The 22,849-nt window shown below is 32.9% G+C and overlaps 2 protein-coding genes across 3 annotated transcripts; both read right to left on the minus strand.

The window, feature by feature from the left end:
- Nucleotides 1–1,183: 1,183 nt before the first annotated feature.
- On the minus strand, nt 1,184–8,335 carry LOC111052987 (protein sprint). The gene is made up of 3 exons (XM_039437447.1): nt 8,057–8,335; nt 5,554–5,758; nt 1,184–1,377 (listed from the first exon to the last, which is right to left on the minus strand). The coding sequence occupies exons 1-3, from the start codon at nt 8,237–8,239 to the stop codon at nt 1,244–1,246; spliced, it is 522 nt and encodes a 173-aa protein (XP_039293381.1). The 5' UTR covers nt 8,240–8,335; the 3' UTR covers nt 1,184–1,243.
- Nucleotides 8,336–12,116: 3,781 nt separating this feature from the next.
- LOC120353533 (protein sprint-like) lies at nt 12,117–20,755 on the minus strand. 2 transcript variants are annotated; one of them, XM_039437448.1, is made up of 4 exons: nt 20,115–20,736; nt 18,733–18,869; nt 14,973–15,238; nt 12,117–12,406 (listed from the first exon to the last, which is right to left on the minus strand). In XM_039437448.1, exons 2-4 carry the CDS (start codon nt 18,809–18,811, stop codon nt 12,191–12,193), a joined length of 561 nt encoding a protein of 186 aa, XP_039293382.1. In that variant the 5' UTR covers nt 18,812–18,869; nt 20,115–20,736; the 3' UTR covers nt 12,117–12,190. The 2 variants fall into 2 exon arrangements, with proteins under 2 accessions (XP_039293382.1, XP_039293383.1); XM_039437449.1 differs by lacking the exon at nt 18,733–18,869 and having other exon boundaries at nt 20,115–20,755.
- Nucleotides 20,756–22,849: the final 2,094 nt, after the last annotated feature.

A 22,849-nucleotide genomic window follows, 5' to 3' on the forward strand; every position in this document is an offset into this window, starting at 1 on the left:
ACTGTTATCTCAAGCCGATAGTTCATGTAGTTCTTTTCCATGCATCTGTGTGACGCTGGTAGTCTCTCAAATTGTGCCGTTCATACACTCTCACTCCAACAAAACAGTAAAAATTGACAGTAATCGGCTTGAAATAACAGTAAAAGTTGCGACATAAACGCCCTATACCATGGGATATCTACTTACGCTATTGTTTCTCTATGGTATTGGTATCTCATCCAATTGAATTATTCATTGAGAAAGGTTGAACAACACTTAATAATAGTTATTTGTATATCTAGAGTGAAAAGTATGACTTTTTCTCCCTGAGGGAAAAGTTTGAAGCCCGAGGCGAAGCCGAGGGCAACAATTTTCCTGAGGGAGAAAAAGTATTTTTCACTCGTGATGTACACAACATTTTTCCTCCATCTACATTTTTTATAGAAACTGCAAATAAAATCATTTTAATAACTTACGTATTGGTGACAATGTTTCCTAACAACATAACCTAAAATCTAAAACCTAAAAACTGGCCGTCTGATTGGCACTGCCGATTGCGCTATCTACCGGCTAAAGTTGTAACTTTAAATTATATCAGCTGGGTGTTTACCAAAAATGGCTGACTCCAGATCACACGGTTCAGATTTGAATTGCAGATCAAAAATATTTGTTGGCTGGAATTTTGAATAGAATAAGATATTTTAAAAATTGTATACATTTTTATTGTCTACTAATATTAAGAATATAATATCATACAAACATATATTTCATGAGTTGATCAAATTTCTGGTTGTGGTATTGAATTCAGTTGACTCAATGACAGACACCTCTTTTATGCTTTCTCATCTGAGCTTAGACCTTCTAACCTATTATAATGTAAGTTTTTAAAATAGAGATGCTTCCCATGTTATTTAAATGGAGTTACTTTTACTCCCTAGGGAGTTTTTCTGTTTTTTACTACCGAGAGCGAAAAAGTGACACTTTTAGTATTATGTTTCAGGGAGTAAAGTAAGTACTTTAGCCAGTAGGTGGAGGAAAATCATATTGAACGAAATGACTGTGCAAATCAAGCTAGGCTATATTGAAACAAACTGCTATGAGCAACAGTTAATAAAATAGTTGAATAAGAAACAAATACATTGATTCTGTCAAACAAGAAGTGTTGTACACAGGAATAAAATGAAAGTAAATTATTTCTAAATTGTAATTCATACATTATGAATGGATAATTTATTTTATGTACAAGGAGAAGAATATCACTTCTTTATAGCGGTTTTGTGTTGAGAGGCCATGTAATCTGTCCATGCTCGTACATGTAGACAAAGTAGCACATATTTCCTTTGTCATATTCTTCTTTGAGAAGATCCACAACCTTCGCATCGCTCTCAAGAAGAGTGACTGAAAAAGAGACAGATTTGTTGAAGAAATAATTCCAACATTTTAAAAATTTTATACACGGTAAGGAAATTATAAAAATTCATGAATTTGAAACTTATCAGTAGTCTAGACCACATCTTCACAATTTTTCTGATAATATTATGTTTTCCAATCCCTTTTTGTGTAGTTAAGAAGTTGATATTGTTGTAATTATTCATATTACAATCATGAAAAAGACTATAAGAAATTGTCAAAAAACCACAGATTTATTGATACTTAGAAAGACCGGTTTCGGTTATTACACCATTGTCAATCTCTGATATTCTAAAACTAAATACAAGAGCAGCAGAATTTATACTAGTAGGCGAGTACTGCTATTGGTCAAGGGCATGAACGCCTGTCATTGGCCCAGCTAGACAGTCTCCTCCCACTCAACGGGTCACAAAATGGTGGCTTAAGCAACAGATTTTCCAATCCCCTTTATTTCATTTCATTTTATTTATTTATTTATAATTTTTACAAAGTAGCACTGATTGGGAGAGAAAAACTAAGGATACTCCTTGTACCATTTTTCTCCCAAGTTTAGATAACATTTTAAAAGTCCAAGATAGGGTTATGGTTTCACTTTTCTAAAATTTAGTCCATTTTCACTAAAAAAACAACGAAAACTAAGAATTTTAAATTTTGATGGTTAAAAACAGAATAAAAAACAAAAATATCACACTCAAATCACCATTAATTGGAACATTTTTGCGTAATTTGACAAAATTTAGAGCCAGAAAAACTCAACTCACTATTCAGAACAGCTGTTTCTCAATTCTTGAAAATATTTCGGGTTCATCAATGAAGAAAAGACAGACTAAATATGATAAAAACCCCCTTGTATATTTGGAGTATGTTAATAATACAATAGAGAAATGTATTTCTAATAAAATGTATTTACTTTCTGTTGTTTTAGCGATATTTTGGATAGGATTTATTCAATTTAAGAATAATTTTAGAATTTAAGTAAAAGATGATGAGGTGATTACACTTGAAAATGGCCCTTGAAGAGCCATTACGACAGTTATACTTCGTCCACGACCGACAGTTCAACGTGCCCATCCGATAACACTTGAGTGACCTGGCTAAAAACATTTGTTCGTATCCGGGTTTGAACCCGGTACACCTAGATTGTTACACAAGCACTTCAAATAATTAATTGGGATTACGATCAGAGAGTGAAGGCATGGTATTTGAATTGATACATATTCTGGATGAGTCATGTTGGTTTATCATAAAAACAGGTCGTTGGAAATGAAGTGCTAGAAGGGATGTTAATCATATTGAATAGGTCTACATATATTCTAGATGAGACATAGTTTTATTTATAAAAACAGGTCAAGTTGCATAGTCAAGAGATCTCTTCATATGTTGAGTTTTCATGGGGATCTGACGTTGATGAAGGTAGAAAACGGTATCCAAAATAAATTGGACAAACAATTTGCATGGGGACTAGGAGCCAACTACTGCACCGCATCATCCAGGGGAAGATTAGGGGAAGACGGAGTCCTGAAAATAACACAATTAGCCGAAATTTCAGAAGATTTCAGAATTTACTTGAAAATCAGTCCATGCTCTGTTTCTCTATCATACATATCCACTATTCACTAAGTGTATGCTTTTATATTATGACCTCGCTTCGCTCGCAATATCCGTCTAGCCAGGGGGCTCCGCCCCCTTTACCCCCGACTGGATCGTCCAAAAATGATATCAGCGGGCTCGCTTCGCTCGCCTGCATTTTTCATTTGAGCATGCTTCATTCCATCAGAAAGTCAAAGTACTGAGAAAACGCAGAAAAGCTGAGAAAAACGTTGGAAAACACTGATTTTGGGCGTATCTTTGATTAAATATTGAAGCCACCTCATCACAAAATTTTAAGACCCTTGCTAAACCTCTGTACCAAATTTGAACATTTTCTGTCTATTACTTGATGAAAGAACTGAGAAAACCCAAAAAACCGCTAATTTTGGGCGTATCTTTGGCGTTATTTCAAATTCCTTCAACACAACATTATTACACCCCAGCTGAGCTTCTGTAGTAGATTTGAACATTTTCTGTTGATTTGTTCTCGATAAAGCTGAGGAAGTGCAAAAAAATGCTGGAAAAACGCAGATTTTGGGCGTATTTTTGGCGTTATTTCAAATTCCTTCTAACACACCATTATTACACCCTAGTAGAGCTTCTGTACTAAATTTAAACATTTTCTGTTCATTTGTTCTCTCGATAACGCTGAGAAAACGCTAAAAAACGCTGGAAAAACGCAGATTTTGGGCGTATCTTTGGAAATTTTTCCAAATCTGTTCTTAGTGCGCCTCTAAAGGGACAACTGAACATACCTACCAAATTTGAACGTTTTCGGTCCGGTAGATTTTTATCTCTGCGAGTGAGTGAGTGAGTGAGTCAGTCAGTCAGTCAGTCAGTGAGTGAGTGCCATTTCGCTTCTATATATTATATAGATACTCTATGCAGTATAATAAGCTCTACAGTATATAATAGGGGATTAATATATGAGGTGGCTCGTGGCTGTATACCGGTATATATTAGGATGTGGTACTTGAAATTGCTTGGAATAGGGAGGAAATTGTTGAGACATCTGCTAATTACGGATATTAGAAATTGACAATAGTTAAAAAAATAATGTTCAGCTAAAATTATGATAGAACGTACCGAATTCGTACCGTATGGTAAACCAGTAATTCAATTCTTTATTGCCAGAATTTAACAATGCAACAACAAAATCAAGGTTAATAAATCAACACTTATTACAAGAAAATAAAATAAAATTAACTACCGAGAACTAAAAACGAAAAATTGTTTCAGACACCACCAGCAAAAGAAAAGTCTTTGACAGCTGGTGGGAGTCCCAAAAAGTCCGATTTAAAGTAAAAACTAAAAACAAAATACAATATACAATACAAACTCGAGTTGACGACAAAAGACACTACTTCACTGCAAAAAACAAAAGCGTGATAACGAATTTTGAGAGAGAGAGAAAAAGATTTTCCAATAGGAAAAACTGAAATAAAACAGAGATAAAAAAAATGACTACCATTCAGGTCTCAGGAATTACAAAAAATAAAATAGAGATTGCTCTATTGAAATAAAACTATAGTGATCCCCCGGGGCTCGCTAAAAATGCCATTGATATTAATTTCTGGGCTGTTTTATTGAAAGCAGTGGAAACTCAAGGCAAATATTGAAGTAGAAGTAGCATCAAGTTAGCCTATATTGATTGCAAGCGATAAATAATGTAGTTGGCAGCTAATAATACTTTGTGATTTGTAAAGATAAATTACTACACAACATAGTATTCTCGGTTGCACAAAAGCCTGTTAATTTTAACCGTGATTAAATACAACGAGAATCAATCAGAGAAGCCTTCTTCTCAAAAAACCTTCTCTGATTGGTTCTCATGGCATTTAATCATGATTAGAGTTTAACAGGCTTTAGAGCAACCGGGCTATCATTGTCTTGAACACTATCAATGTCATTCTCTGTTACAATCTCAAAAATTTCGAAGGACGGAAGGAGTGAGTCAATCTCGCGTTGGCCAAGGAACTTGATCTATACAATGCTTCAAATAATATGTGTTAAAAATAATGGGGATCACACAGATTTTACTGTTCACTCACCATTTCACTATTGTACAGTATTGGTAGTTTTCCATTGACTAGTCAGTACAAGGAACACACAGCTCTGGTTTCCCATTCCGAATGCTTGATTGCTTTGTGGATGTATCTTTATAGATGTATTTCATTTTATTGAAGGTTGTTTTAGTTTAATCAGTGCACAAATTTCAAGCTGTACACTCACCTTCTGCAATGACTAGTTTGTACAAGGAACACAGCTCTCGATTTCCCATTAAGAATGTTTAATTGCTTTATAGATTGCTTTGTTTTACTTTTGCTGGAGGTAATTTTCATTTTCATTGAACAGTTCATATTGTGTACTTATTATTTCAATTTATTCTATAGCGAGCAAGTTTTACTTTTGCCGGTGGTAATTTTCATTTTAACTAAATAGTTAATATTGTGTACCTATTATTCCAATTTATTCTCATTTATACTTGAAATTATTCATAGGAATACTTTTTATTTAATTATTAGTTATTTATTTCAAAGTTTAATTAGATGACACATTAGGCTGTTTACTGACCTTCACCATTGACTAGTTTGTACAAAGAACACAGCTCTGGATTGCCCATCCTCAGTTTCCTCGCCATGGTGTTGCAGATGGCTGAGGCGGTGATTTGAGGACTGTGCTTGATGAGGGTGGCTGAGTAGGGCACCCCTGTCGCAGGGTCCGGCACTATCACCTTCAGCTCTTTGCTGGGGTCAAAGTAACCACTGCCTGTGCGCCACTACAAAGCAACACAAATTCGAATTTAAATATTGAATTAAAAGAATTAAAGTTGAATATTGAATAGAATAATTTAAAGTTATCGATATTGAATAAGATGATTTGAAGTAGAATTTTGAATAAAATAGAAATACTTATGAATGTTTACTATGGCTGTTTTCATAGTATAATAAATTACGGTATACTATTCTGGGGAAACAGTCCACACATGGAAAGAATTTCACTTCTGCAGAAACGAATTCTAAGGACTATCTTCAGGCAACCATACCTCGCCCACTGTAGACCCTTGTTTGTGGAGGCATTCTATCACTACCTGCACTGTTTGTTTTAAAGGCATGTTTGATGACTAGAAGGAAGCCAGATATTTTTTTGAGCAATCAGCAATATCACCACTACAACACCAGACGAAGAAACGACACTCATGTGACAGTGGTACGATCCAGACTGACCCAATATGGACCCAAATATATCTGCGCTAGGATATAAATTGAACTTATATTGGACTTAAATTGAACTAGGAATGAATTGAAGACCTTGGAAAACTTGAGTCAATTTAAAAATGGACTAAAAAAATTCCTCACAACAAGACCATATTATAGTCTACAAGAATACTTTGAGGAAAGAATCTCACCACACCAGGAACCACAAGGAAATTGAGCACTACATTATGATGAAAAAATCTGACGACCACGGCGCATACGCGCTTCCAGTGGGAGAATATCAAGTATCAAGTAATTTATCAGCTCTTTGCTTGGGTCTAAGTAATCTCCACCTATGTGCCACAATAAAATAACACAAATTCGAATTCAAATAATCTATATAATATATACACGTACGGAATAGGAAATTCACGAATGACGCATCGTCACGTCTCAACTACTGGACTGATAAACTTGAAATTTTGAATATTGATTCTTAATTCACCGAGGATAGTTATAGACCTACTTCAAATTCTTCAAGATTTCAGTAGGTCAAGTTTCACAGTTGTCAAGTTTTTAATTAGACCCTTGCGGAGCACGGGTTACCTGCCAGTATTGAATAAAAACATTCTAAAGTTGAAATATTGAATAGAATAGTTTAAAGTTGGATATTGAATATAATAGTTTAAAGTTGAATATTAAATAAAGCATAGCCTAATTTGAGGTTGAATATTAATCATTATTGTGCACTTGTTTATTGAAATAGAATAATTAATGAGACACTGCAGTTTCAGTTGTTATTGTTACACATTCATCTATGAGTTTCCAGTAAAAAAATGTATGTGAACCATCAGTGACAAACTAGTTTCCCTAATAGGTCTACTTATGGATGATAAAATGTGGTGACGAATCAGGTCTCTGATTCTGATATATGGGAATTCAGCTTAAATTTGTATCAGATCAAATAGTGCATATTATATCATAGAGAAAAGATAGCATGAGTGTTTGCTATGTTTTCTTATGATTACATAGCATGATAGCAATATCATCTACCATTTATCTACTACCTAATTTCCTAATTACCTACTTTATCTAATACCTATCTACCACCTTCTTTCACTCCCCTGTCACAACTTTCCCTTTCAGTTATACCTTACCTGCCTATTACATGGGAAACCATAGTTGGCAAATAATTTCCCCCTCTTACTCCTAGCACACCACACCATTTCAGAAATATTTATTTTTATGTGTTATTTGTATTGTTACTGTTTTATTGCTTCTTTCTTTTTCTCATTGTATTTTTGTGTTGTGAATAAATTGAAAATTGAAAATAAATTGAAATCTTCAGCACAAGAAACGTTAAGGAAAAATCCCACCTCTACTTCATGATTCCGCCTAAATGAAATTGCTTGAAACCCATTTTTGTTCAACTAAAACATCGAATAACCTAGTGAACAGTAGACCTCACGCAGTATTCTCATCCACAAGTAGCTGATTGAATCTATAGACCCTATGGAAATACAGCAATAGACTGGCTTATCCACACATCTGTGTAATCACTTGTCAGCTGATTTATGCATGAATAATTCTATAGTCTGATATTTACTCTAATATTGGCGTATGAAGGAGGCTCCTTTTCCTTTTATATTATCCTTGAAATGCAAAATTTCCAAAAACCTTGTATATACGTCGACGCGTAATTAAAAAAGGAACATACCTGTCAAATTTCATGGAAATCGATTACCGCGTTTCGCCGTAAATGCGCAACATATAAACATTTAAACATTAAGAGAAATGCCAAACCGTCGACTTGAATCTTAGACCTCACTTCGCTCGGTCAATTACGTAATACAAGGTGCATTCGAAAAGTATCCACCCACCACATGTTTCGGCCTGGTCTTGTAGTTTTCAAGCAGGTGCTGTGGATGCTTGATGACGTCAACCGCCTTGTGCAGCGACTTGAGGTAGAAGTTGGCCTCGCCGGCCACAAAACATGGATGCACCAGACTCTGGATGAAGTGAACCTCCATCTCGGCGGTCATCACGCCACAGTGCACCAGCATCCACACCAGCAGAGGCACCAGTTGGTCTGTGTAGATGGCGGCTGGTTCGTGCGTTTCACTCGAAATTGCCTGCAAAAATTACAGAAATTTTGAAATCTATCCTCCAAAAAAATATAGATAGGTTACGGTATATACTTCTTTTCCAAAAATACAGATATGGTATTGTTCTTTAAAAAAAATACGGATAATGTATTCTTTTTTTCGTCTTCCTTTTCATCTTCTTCCTCAAAAAATCATAATCTATACTATAATAAAGGAAAGAATTGGCTTATATACACAAACGGGATAGGCAAATTATATTTGACGCATCATAACGTCTGAACTACTGGACTGATCAACTTGAAATTTTGCATATAGTTATTCAAAGACCTTAAAGAGATATAGACCCACAATGCCTATGCCTTCCAATGATAGCTCTTACTTGAAATTGAAGGCCGCCATTGGGATATTTAGCACGAGATATATATCTATATATTTATAATACTATAGATTACAAGGCATTGGTTTTTATACTCAGGTAGCTTTATAAGATGCCATGAACTTAAGTATCTAAAGTCTCAACAATGCGGTTAAAATTTAACAGGATTTTGTTGAACCAAGTCAAGTCATTGTTTTTCATATTAAGGTAGCTTTATTAGATTCCATAAGTGTCCAAAGACTAAGCAATGCATTGTCACAAGAAAGCAGTCATCTTATTACCATTGAAAAAATGTGTTTTATCAAATGCTAAAGACCTTCACGTGCTTATTTCACTTAATTACCTTCTAATAAATAATTTCATTGCAATAAATAATACTGGACACAAATAAGAAATAACCAATTCACTTAAAGTTCATCTTGGTTGCTAGGGGTGTATTTCTCATCAGGAAATTTGAACCTTATTTTAAACCTTAAATTAAGCCTCATATGGCATATTGGTTTGGGGATACTCGTCTGAAATGAAAAAGCTCATGATTCTACAAAAAAGAGCTGTAAGAGCTATTTTTAATGTCCACTGTAGAACTCATTGTAAACCTTTGATTAGAGAGCTAAAAATACTGACGGTCCCATCTCTTTTTATTATTAAGTGTCTGTTGTATGTAAAAGGTTACCTGAAAGTCAGAGCATTAAATATGAGCAGTTTTAAAAAAAATATGAAAGCTATGTTGTGTGAGTTTTGTGTCTACAGTGTTAAAGAGTTTGTAGAATGTTTGACACTTGATAACGCATCTATAGACATATAGAATATTTATTTATTTATTTCATTGACAATAACAAATCATAATTATAAAATATAATATGATTGGGAGAAGACAACAGGCATAGCCCAAAACTGTCTTCTCCCAAATTTTTACAAATAAAAGTTTCAAAAAAGAATGAGGTTAAGATTTCACTTTTCACTTTTAAAAGTCTGTTGAATTTCACATCCAATTCAATGATTGAAATCATTAGTTCCTTCTTCACCGCCTGGAGCGCTCATTTCTTCTGCTCACATTTTGTCTTCTCTCCAGCAGCTGCTGCGCTCTGGTGACTGCCTTTCAAAACTGGACACAGCCTATGCAGTTATGACTAGGCTGTGTCCAGTTTGAAAGGCAGTCACCAGAGCGCAGCAGCTGCTGGAGAGAAGACAAAATGTGAGCAGAAGAAATGAGCGCTCCAGGCGGTGAAGAAGGAACTAATGATTTCAATCATTGAATTGGATGTGAAATTCAACAGACTTTAAAAGTGAAAAGTGAAATCTTAACCTCATTCTTTTTTGAAACTTTTATTTGTAAAAATTTGGGAGAAGACAGTTTTGGGCTATGCCTGTTGTCTTCTCCCAATCATATTATATTTTATAATTATGATTTGTTATTGTCAATGAAATAAATAAATAAATATTCTATATGTCTATAGATGCGTTATCAAGTGTCAAACATTCTACAAACTCTTTAACACTGTAGACACAAAACTCACACAACATAGCTTTCATATTTTTTTTAAAACTGCTCATATTTAATGCTCTGACTTTCAGGTAACCTTTTACATACAACAGACACTTAATAATAAAAAGAGATGGGACCGTCAGTATTTTTAGCTCTCTAATCAAAGGTTTACAATGAGTTCTACAGTGGACATTAAAAATAGCTCTTACAGCTCTTTTTTGTAGAATCATGAGCTTTTTCATTTCAGACGAGTATCCCCAAACCAATATGCCATATGAGGCTTAAATTTAAGGTTTAAAATAAGGTTCAAATTTCCTGATGAGAAATACACCCCTAGCAACCAAGATGAACTTTAAGTGAATTGGTTATTTCTTATTTGTGTCCAGTATTATTTATTGCAATGAAATTATTTATTAGAAGGTAATTAAGTGAAATAAGCACGTGAAGGTCTTTAGCATTTGATAAAACACATTTTTTCAATGGTAATAAGATGACTGCTTTCTTGTGACAATGCATTGCTTAGTCTTTGGACACTTATGGAATCTAATAAAGCTACCTTAATATGAAAAACAATGACTTGACTTGGTTCAACAAAAGCCTGTTAAATTTTAACCGCATTGTTTAGACTTTAGATACTTAAGTTCATGGCATCTTATAAAGCTACCTCAATATAAAAAGACAATGGTTTGGTTTCACAAAAACCTGTTAAATTTAAACCGCATTGTTTAAACTTTAGATATTCAAGTTTATGGCATCTTATAAAGCTACCTCAGTATAAAAACCAATGGCTTGGTTGCACAAAAGCCTGTTAAATTTTAACCGCATCGTTTAGACTCTGAACGCTCAAGTTCATAGCATCTTATAGAGCTAGGTACCTCAGTATGAAAACCAATGGCTTGGTTCCACAAAAGCCTGTTAAATTTTAACAGTGATTAAATGCCACAATAACTAATCAGAGAAGACGTCTTTTGATAGAGCCTTCTCTGATTGGTTCTCGTGACATTTAATCATGTTTAAAAATTAACAGTATTTTGTGAAACCGGGTCCAAGTTTTGTACTGTCTTTTATTTATTTGAATAAATTTTCCTAATTTTGGAACAATCATTTCACAACATATTTGATACGGGAATAAAGCTGCGTTTACACCGGAGTTAATAACACGAGTTATTAACAAGAGTTATTAAATTGACTGGCTCGTCAAAAAATTCTCTTACCAAAGTTAATAAGTCGTGTTTTTAACAGAAAATTCCTTGCTATTAAAGAAAATGTTATTGACATAATATGTTATCAACATTATTTAATTGACCGAGCGAAGTGAGGTCTAAGATTCAAGTCGACGGTTTGGCATTTCTCTTAATGTTTTAAATGTTTGTATGTTTATATGTTGCGCATTTACGGCGAAAAGCGGTAAAAGATTTTCATGAAATTTGACAGGTATGTTCCTTTTCAAATTGCGCGTACCGTATTTGGGAATTTTGCATTTCAAGGATAATATGAAAGGAAAAAGGAGCCTCCTTCATACGCCAATATTAGAGTAAAAATCAGACTATAGATTTTTTCATCATAAATCAGCTGTCTATTGGACTATAATACTACCCGTTCAAAAACATTGAACATCTTGAAAATGTATCTTTCCATCAACGTTAGTAGATAGTTGACTATAATACTACTCGTTCAAAAACATCGAACATCTTGAAAATGTATCTTTCCATCAAATTTTGTGGACAGTTGTAGCCAGACCTGATAACAGCGCTCACACTCACATTCCGGGACGACACGTCACGGTACGATAGGACAGAAAGCTCTATGTTTATTTAGGATTTTTTCTAGACATTTTAAATTGATAAGTTATTTATTAATTTTTGAGAAAATACAACAACAGGTCAATGTAACTTACTGAGCGCGAGGTCTACTGTTCATAGAACTACTAGTAACAAAATGTTTTTATCAACTCCGTGTAAACCCAGCTTTACAGTGTTTAATCCATTATCAATCTCTTTGATTTGATTTCTCTGTTTTGATTATAGTAAACTCTTATTAATTGTGTTTATAAATTGTAACTGTGTATACTCACATCAAGCCCGAAATCATGCAGCGACAACTTGGCAATGTCTTTGGAGTTCTCGATCATATCGACGACATTGTTGTAGTGGTCATTGCTCAGGGCTTCGATCAGGAAATCGAACAGTGGCTCCACTACAAACTCGTACACTATGCTTTCCAGTATCGCGTCCAGGTCGAATACCATCAATCTGTCTTTTCTCTATCAACAGATAAAACAAGAACCAAGTTTAAATAATGTCTGAGGCGAAAAAATAATAATATACTACAAGAATAATGAAGATGGTATTTTCTCTATCAACAGAAAACAAGAATCAAGTTGAACTGATTCTGAAATAGTCTTCAAGAGAAAATTGAAATTGTGGTTAAGTGAGAGATGTTTTTATGACATTGGTGAACTTTTGATTCAGTAATTTATTATTAGAATATTGTGATTAAGTAAAAACTTGAAACTTGAATTAACTTTATGATCTTTACTTTTCAAGTAATGGAGACTTTTTATTCCACTGTTTTTAGTTTATTCAACTACAATAATTCCATCTGTGTGATATTAGCTTTGTTTTTTAATTATATAGACTATATTACATGTATATTGAGGTGACATTTGTAATGTATTTATGATGTGTATTGTTTGATGAAATGTTTATGACCTGTGTTAATATTGTATTATATACGATGCATAACATGAAAAATAAAATTGAATTGAAGTTTAAAAAATGTCTGAGGCGAAAAAATAGTAGAGATGAACAATTACCAAGTTTGTTGGATATATTGTGAAACACTTATTGAGGAACACTAGTCATTATAGGAGAGATCAAATTGATTAATCGAATACTGCCATTAAAACGTGGACCTCACTTTATCTAGTTATAGTGAGGTCCACGTTATAATGGCAGTGGAGAAAAATAGGAGAACAACGTTGCCGATCCTCTGTCTTGCCGTTGCCGATCCTTTTAATGTCGTTCAGCGAGTTTTCCCAAGGATGAGACCTAGTGCAATCGAATTTTTATATCATAAACCTACTATGTTCCAAATTTCGTGAAAATCGTTAGAGCCGTTTTCGAGATCCGTTGAACATAAATAACCAGATATAAATATAAATAAAAAACCAGAAATAAAAATACAGAAATTGCTCGCTTAATATTATTGGATAGTGAGGTCCACGTTATAATGGCAGTGGAGGAAGATAGGAGAACAACGTTGCCGATCCTCTGTCTTGTCAATGCCTTCTATAGACGGTAGCTGATACAGGTTTATTGATGTAATATTAACTGTTCATTCTCGTTCAAAATAATCAATTATATTTTATTAAGCAAGAAATTATATTTTTCAATACTTTCATAATGAATTTTTATAATTAAGATGATTTTTTTCTTTCTTAATTAATTATTAATTCTACATTGTTAAAAGACGATCTGGCAACAGAGCAAAGGAAGAAAAAGATAGCGCTATCCGCTTTGTTGAATGATAGACAAGGATGGCAATACCATTGCTAATCAAACACTGCCATTATAACGTGGACCTCACTATAGTGTTTTTTAAGTTAATAAAAACAATATAAAAACATGGTAGTGTTCTTAATCATTAAAAACTTTAAAATATTTCAAACACTAGTTTCGACCCTAAGTTGGGTTATTTTCAAGTTGAAATTACATTTCAGACACTATCAATCGACTATGACATTTCAACTTGAAATTGACCTAAGTTAGAGTCGAAACTAGTCGTTGAAATATTTTAAGTTTTTAATAATAAAGGGCACTTGAAGGTTTTACTTTCCTTGCTCTATTACCATAGGTAAGGAAAGTATTGCTTTCCAAAAACATTTAAGGTACCCTAATTTCATGTTTTCTATACGTTTCAAGGTCCCCTGAGGCCAACACGATAACTCCATTCCTAATAAACCGATTGACTTGAAATTTTAATCTCAAGGTCCTTATACCATGAGGTTCCGACAATAAGAAATTCAATTCAAAATGGCGAAAAAATGGCGGATATTGGCTAAAAAGCCATGTTTTTCACGGTTTTCTCGAAAACGGCTCCAACGATTTTCTTCAAATTTATACCCTAGATAGCTATTTATAAGCCCTATCAACTGACATGAGTCTCATTTCTGGGAAAATTGCAGGAGCTCCGTAATATTCCTGAGAAGAATGAATTTTCTTAAATTTCTATCACGATTTTCTCAAAAATGACGACCTATTTTTTTCAAATTCATACCCTGTGTAGTTATTTATCAGCTCTATCAACTGGCATGAGTCTCCTCCCTGGGGAACTAACAGGGGGTCCACCCCATCCCTGAGAAATTTACTTTGTAGCCTCCTTCTCGTGTGTGAGGTAGGTAGGTAGAGCAGTTTATTCAAAAGAACACAAGTCGATATTTTATTTGTAGAACAGCTGTTTTGCCAACTTTTAAAAAATCCTCAAATTTCATAATTCAAACAAAGGAAAATGTACTCTGAAAACAATAACAATAATCATAGTTTTAATTATTTTTAGCCGCCAATCGGCATAATGTTATTCCCCGAAATTATCCTCTTTTAAGAATGAGGCTTATAGATCAATGAGCAAGGAAAGTTGTGTGAGTTTACCACACAAGATTTTTTATATTGTTTTTTATAATTTGTACAAAAGTAGCTTGTGTAAGTAAAGAGTTTTTTTGTTTGAGTCTATGAGAATAGGTACTGAACTAACCAATTTTGAATAACTAATCACGTTAGTTTAATTAGAGTCTGTGACAGTTTTTCATGATAAAAGATGGAAAAACTTACCTTAGCATCATCGACAAGCTGTCTGAACCGTTTGCCACCGCTTTCCCGGAGGAAGTTCTTCATGCCATTCATGTACTGGCGAACGTTGGCGAGGATGACGGCCGAGTCTCGCTCGCTGGACGCCTTGGTGCACTCGACGAATGCATGCACGTTCTGGTAGAAGGGCGTCCTCTTGTCGCGACCCAGTTGGGTCAAGTGGTTGCGAAGGTCGGTGCCAGGGTGGTTCCTGTAGATCGAGTTGGGTCGTTTTTGACGGCGAACGAATGCTGTAAAACACAACAAATCTAGACAAAATAAAATATATGTTTTATTTATAAAAACACTTCATTCATGCACATGGGCTACTTTTAATAAATTAATAAAAACAATATAAAAATCTTGAAGAACCCTTTATTTTAAAAACTTTAAAAGAGTTAACAACTAGTTTCTACCATTAGGTCATTTTAAGTTGAAATGTGGAAAATAAACAAGTTGATACCATATAATAATGAAAATAAGCATAATGCTCATATTATATGGTATCAACTTGTATATTTTCCACATTTCAACTTAAAATGACCTAATGAATGGTCGAAACTAGTTGTTGAACTACTTAAAAGTTTTTTAAAAATAACGGGTACTTCAAAGTTGAAATGTGGAAAATAAACAAGTTGATACCATATAATACTGAAAATAAGGATATGCTCATATTATATGGTACTAGCCGTCAGGCTCGCTTCGCTCGCCATATCCGTCTAGCAAGGGGGCTCCGCCCCCTGGACCCCCGACTGGATCGTCCAAGAATGAGATCAGCAGGCTCGCTTCGCTCGCCTGCATTTTCATTTGAGCATTTTTATCATATGTTAGAGCAATCCAGTCGGGGTCCAGACTAAACGTCTGGCTAAACGGATATGGCGAGCGAAGCGAGCCTGACGGCTAGTAATATAATATTCCAGGATTGAAGTAGCAGTGCCCAATCAATTTTTCCGCGATAAATGCATTTAGATCTTCAACTTGGTGCCAACCTAATATAGTCAACTCAACTTAATGCCAACCTGACAAAATTATTAATTAGTTGCCAGTTAACAACTGTTTCGAAGAGGTACTCTATCTAGATTATAGTTCTATAGTAACATATGATATGGAAATTTCAATTATAATTAAGAGATTGGGAGAAGAAGAATATACATGCTAAAAGACGAACTTTAAACCCTTAAAAACAACCCTTAGAGTTAAAATATTGCCAAAAGATTTCTTAGTGCGCCTCTAAAGGGCCAACTGAACATACCTACCAAATTTGAACGTTTTTGGTCCGGTAGATTTTTAGTTATGCGAGTGAGTGAGTGAGTGAGTGAGTGAGTGAGTGAGTGAGTGAGTGAGTCAGTCAGTCAGTGAGTGAGTGCCATTTCGCTTTTATATATATATATATATATATATATATAATATATATATATATATATATATATAATATATATATATATATATATATATATATATATAGAATAGATCAACTTGTATATTTTCCACATTTCAACTTAAAATGACCTAATGGTAGAAAATAATTGTTAACTATTTTAAAGTTTTTAAAATAAAGGGTACTTCAAGATTTTTATATTGTTTTTATTAATGTTTTATTTACTATAGTATTATTTTTACTCCTTGGTATTTTGTAATTGTAGAATTAGTATAGAATTTGCAATTTTCAGTTTGCAATCACATATTACATCTTGTTTTTGTATTATTTTTTCTATGCGGGAATAAATTTGATTTGAAAACAAAATGTCTTCAACTCCAATAGAGTTAGAAATTATTTAGTCCTGAAAAACAAAAAAAACTAAATAGAAAAACTAGATGTTGCATATGTTGGCAACATCACGTTTACAACTACTCAAAAAGGGGAAAAAATATTTGAATCAAAATTAATAATTCCATATATTCTAAAACGGTATTTCTTCAGGGCTACTTAATTTTTTAGTTGAAAAATGATACCATTCTACCCTTTTAAAATATGTTCAATATAAAATAACATTTTCAAGTTTTTAAAATAAACTAGGTATTATCTCTAATGGAGTAAGCATCCGAAACTGGTTTAGTATTTTATTTGATATTGAAACATTTTAGAAGGGTAGGTTCTATGGTATTATTTTTCATCTAATACTTCCATATCTCATCCATTGAAAACGTTCCTTGAATTTCTCAATAATTCTGGTAGTGGTATGTTGGTTGTAATATTGTTAAAAGGTGGAATAGCCACCTTAGAAATAGGCCAATAACATTGTATTGTACACAAATAATAATGAAATCATTCTTGTCAACAATTATACATCAAGTTATTGTAAAATTTAAAAATATCCAATTCAACACACTGGTAACATCAACATTGATTTATACTAAACAATGACAGTATAGTTATTTATGTTTATGGTGTTCCTTGCTCTCAATTCTTGCTAGATTATTTATTTATTTATTTACAAATACAATCCAGGTAAAAACAACAGGCATTCGCCCAAAACTGTTCTAAACCTTAATTTGAAAAACACAGTCTAGAGGTATAATTTATTATGAAGTATTATACCTTATACCGTTAAGTAAATAGAAATGAGCATGAAAATTAATGATAAAATATAATGTAACACCTACAGATCCTACAGATAAATCCATTTAGGTATGCTTCCCAGTTATATTATATGTTCCATTGAATCATAAGTTTTTACTGATTTTCAAGCAAAGTTTTTTCAGTACCAGAGTAGGAACGTGATAAAATTCAACTTATCACAGGTTATCAACTATAATGACAGCAACAGCACTGTTAATTTGATGGTTTCTAGTACTAATGAGAGAAAAACTAAAGTACTAAAGAAAAACTAAAGTACTAAAGAAAAACTAAAGTACTAAAGAAAAACTAAAGTACTAAAGAAAAACTAAAGTACTAAAGAAAAACTAAAGTACTAAAGTACTAAAGAAAAACTAAAGTAGCCTACTAAAGGAAAACTAGTACTAATGATTCAACAAATTGGACAAGACAGCTCTTAAAACAGACTATTTAGGCCTACTGGAATATTCATTCTACTGGAGTCTTATTTTTACTGGAGTAATCATTTTGAAGAGTGTTAGGCTATAGTGTAAATTTTTTCTCTACACAATTTGCTAATTAAATATATTATAATATTGTAGTGTTAGTCTTCTCCTCTCTACACAATTTGCTATTCAAGTAGATAATTTTGTGGAGTGTTAATGTTGTGTTCTTTACACAATTTGCTAGTAGTAATTACATTATGGGAATGATAACAAAAACTGAAAACATACAAAAAGTGAATCCACAGATAGGCTGGTTAATTGGTTAATAAAATATGTTATCATACATATCAGAAGACAGCCTAATTGCTGTCTAAATCAGATATGCCATTTAGGCTCCTACTGGAATTTGTTAGTGAGCCTTTAAATGTTTGTATCAAATAAATAGATAAAAATATTATTTTACTCAAACTTGAAGAGTTTGTTAGTTCTACTACGTTCTGTAATGGTTAATCAATGAACTGTGGAATGGAAAATATAATAATATTACAGAAAAACAAATAACTCATAGATGATAAGAAAATTGAAATGAAATTGTATCAAATAGATAAATAAATAAACAATTTTACTCAAACTTGAAGAGTTTGTTACTTCCACTAAGCTCTCAAATGGTTAATCAATGAATTTAAAATTACAATATATTTTAAATATTTAAGAAAACCATTAGATGATGAGAAAAAACAAAAAATATTGAAATGAAACTCACAAAAAATAGAGGAAGATGCAGCTTGCATCCAGTCAAAAAAGCCTTCAAAAATACTGCACTCTCTTTGACGTAGCATCATGCGAATTATTGAAAAACAATTATTGGAGACGATACGTTTTGAAGACTAGAATATCATACTGAAACACGAAAATTTTACTTTTCTAATAACAGAAGCTACTTACGTTTATGGTTTCTAATAGGATATAAAAAAAATTTCAATAGATGAAGACTTGAGAAATTTAAATTTGAGACACACATGAGGTGTACCGCATCCTAGTAAGATAAAAATTGGAAATTTGTTCTCAGAGTTTATTGTGTAAAACTTGGATTATTTCAAAACTTGAAAATAAGATTACATTTATTCACCAAAATATAATAGTAATCAAATATAAATTATAATATTAATCAAATATATAAAGTAGCCTAATCAAAATATACGTAGCCTACCGTAGACTGAGTTCTTATCTGTGTAAGAAACTTGACACATATTAAAGTTTAAAAAACGTTTCTCTTTAAGCAAAAATTCAATAAATTCGTTAAAAAACAATAATTGGTGAACTAATAATCTAATAACAAAAAGTTTGGTCTCTAATCCTTGTTGAAACTTACTAATCAATCATAATCTACTGCGATAAAACAGTTTCCATTATTTTTGGTGATAATAAGCAGTAGATAAGTAAACTGAACAGGAATACAACAAAACTTTGAAACAAACTTAACATTGGAATCTTAATATGAAATTTATCTGATAGTATATTCATAAATACTTTGTAAAATACAAGCCATTTAAAAATTTCTCATTGATTCCTAATTATTTATTTGATTGAGTGATTTCCCGAATTTTTAAAAGAAACATCTATTTCTAGTTATTTATCATCACAATATTAAGTTAATTATTATTAAACGATAATCCAAACTGAATGCTGTAAATCACACTGAAAACTTCTGCTACTGCAAATATTGTCAACAAGATTTTTGTTTTATAATAATTATTCATTAACTAGCATTTGAACAAATGCAATTTCTCATTTATTTCCATCAATATTAAATTACTCCCTAAGATGTTCATCCTTTTCAAACTCTCAAATCTAATGTGGTATTAATTTCCATAAATATTAAATTACTCCTTAATTTATGTTTTCAATCCAAGCTTTTTTTACTCCTTTGTTTTCAATCTATTTATCTTGTGTCTCCTGTTTTTATTTAAATTACTCCTTAAGATGTTCATCCTTTTCAAACTCTCAAATCTAATGTGGTATTAATTTCCATAAATATTGTTTCTTGTAGATTGATAAGAATTCAAGACAACAAATTTATAAATTAGACAGATTATACACTTAAAAGGAAACAAAATTTCTGATGAAAATATGAGAAAAACTCACCTGCATACGCAAACATGGTTTCCTGTTTTTGTAGACCACCTGGATTGTTCCCCATTGATTATGACAAAAAGTTTATTTTTAAAGAGAAAAGAAGCTAAATATTATTATGTGTATACTTGAAACAGATCCGGAAAACAAACTTCTAAAGAAGGATCATGAAATAGTTATCATATACCATAATCGAAGAACCAAATTTAAAGTTAGAAAAAGAAGAATCAAAAAACAGTCTTCATAGACCTATAGACCAGAATCGAAGGAACCAAATCCTGAATCTGGATTAGAAAATAAACTTTTGAAACAGAATTTAAAGTTGGAAAAATAAGAATCAAAAAGTCTTCATAGGCCTATTCCAGAATCGAAGGAACCAATCCTGAATCTGGATTAGAAAATAAACTTTTGAAACAGAATTTAAAGTTAAAAATAATCAAAAAACAGTCTTCATAATCCTGAATCAATCCTGAATCTGAATATAAACTTTTGAAACAGAATCGGGGACGACAACTCTCAGGAATAGCAACAGAACAGATTCGCAAGGCAAGATCTGATATTAAATACAGATTTTGCCCGCTTATCTAGCTAGCAATCCGCCCTTAAACTCGTTCAATCCACAACTGAAGACTTCTTGAGGTCTCGCTGAGAAAGTAAATTCGATGTCTGTTATCTGAGTAATGGAGATAACATAGTTTTGAAAAGAGATCCAATATACCTGGGCAAAGTCCAAGGTATATAGAATGATTACTCAGTGTTGAGGTAGCCTGTAGTGAAATTCATAAAATTTCAAACTGTGTGTAAACATTGGTTGTTGGATGGGAATGTGTTGATGTTATCTATAAGAAATTTAGAATAGTTGAGAGGGAATCTGACATGACATGTTATCAATAATAGATAAAACTAGACTTTCTTAGTTCTCTGTGTTAATCTATATATCCATTGTTGTAGGATAGTCAGTGGATTATGGTCAATAGTTAGATCTACTACAAACTGTCAGTATTGGTAGAATGGGAAGGTATCAATGTTATCTATACGAAATGCTGACAGTTTTGAGTGGGTCTTACATGTATTATTGTTATCAGTAATAGATAGAATTTAACTTTCTTAGTTCTCGGTGTTAATCTATAGCCATTGTTGTAGAGTAGTGGATTATGGATATAATCTCGATAGAGTGATTAGTCATCGGTTTTGTCAACTGTGACTAATGTTAGAGATAAGAGAGGCGAAGATGGGGAGAAGGAGGAGGAGAATGAGGAGAAGAAGGAGGAGGAGGAGGAGGAGGAGGAGGAGGATGAGGAGAATGAGGGAGGAGGAGGAGGAGGATGAGGAGAATGAGGGAGGAGGAGGAGGAAGAACAAAAATGTGGAAGATGAAGAGGTGAGAGAAGAGATGAGAAAATGAAAATGGGATTTTAACACTGCATGGGCACTCTTTATAACACTGCATTAAGACTTATCTTAACTCCCGAGCGTGGACAAAAATTTTATATTTTTTTGCGCTCAGTAAAATTTGTCAAATCATTTTTTAAATTATAAGTATTATTGTATACATTATATATTTTCCTATTTATATACATTCTTGATAAACTAAGCTGATGTTGAATGATTAATTCTATTTCATTTTTTGTTTATTATGGAGTTTTCTGTTATGTATACTATTTTCTTTGAAATTGTAATTGTTTTGATTGACAAAATAAATTTGAATTTGATGTGCGGAATAAAGGATAATAGCAGGAAAACATAAAGAACTAGGAGAAGGAGGAGGTGATGAGAAAGTATGAATGAAGAGTTGAAGAATAAAAAACCGAGAAAAGAGAGAGAGAACGAGAATGTGTGTGTGTGAGAAAGACAGTTGAAAAATCGTGAGGCAATTCATTAGAATTATTAGAAGAAGAATATAGATTATGAAGAGAAGAAGGATATTAAGTGGAAGAATCCAGTCTATAAGATGGGGGAGCGAATATGAAGAATATAGATTATAAAAAGAAGAAATAAGGTGAAATAGAAAATAACCAGTGCTTCAAGATGGGGGAAGAATACGAAGGTAGAGAAAGAAGAAACTAGAGGAGAGTGGAAAAATAAGTAAAAGGACGATAAAGAGTGAGGAAGATAAATAAAAGGACGATAAGAACTAAGATGAGTTATAAAGAAGTAGCATAAGGATAGAGAAGCATGAGATAAAGAATAACTGAATAAGGAGAAAAGGAACAGAAGAATTTCCAATAGCTATCCGTTTTAAAGAATAGGTACAGTTTTATTAAAAATCCCAATGTCCAGTGCCATCTATATAGTGGAATTCACTTCCAACTTTCAGTATTAACTGAATGGAAAGCATTGAGAATATTTATTTAGCACTGATAAAACACAGCCACCGGGGGGGCTTAGTTGAATGGCGCCCTGGGCAAATGTTCTACTGGCGCCTCCCTTATTGACCGAGCGAAGTGAGGTCTAAGATTCAAGTCGACGGTTTGGCATTTCTCTTAAAGTTTAAATGTTTATATGTGCGCATTTACGGCGAAACGCGGTAATAGATTTTCATGACATTTGACAGGTATGTTCCTTTTTTAATTGCGCGTCGACGTATATACAAGTTTTTTGCAGATATTGCATTTCAAGGATAATATAAAAGGAAAAAGGAGCCTTCTTCATACGCCAATATAAGAGTAAAAATCAGACTATAGAATTATTCATCATAAATCAGCTGACAAGTGATTACACAGATGTGTGGAGAAGCTAGTCTATTGC

Source organism: Nilaparvata lugens, chromosome 11, assembly GCF_014356525.2.
Source record: "Nilaparvata lugens isolate BPH chromosome 11, ASM1435652v1, whole genome shotgun sequence".
NCBI classification, from domain to species: domain Eukaryota; kingdom Metazoa; phylum Arthropoda; class Insecta; order Hemiptera; family Delphacidae; genus Nilaparvata; species Nilaparvata lugens.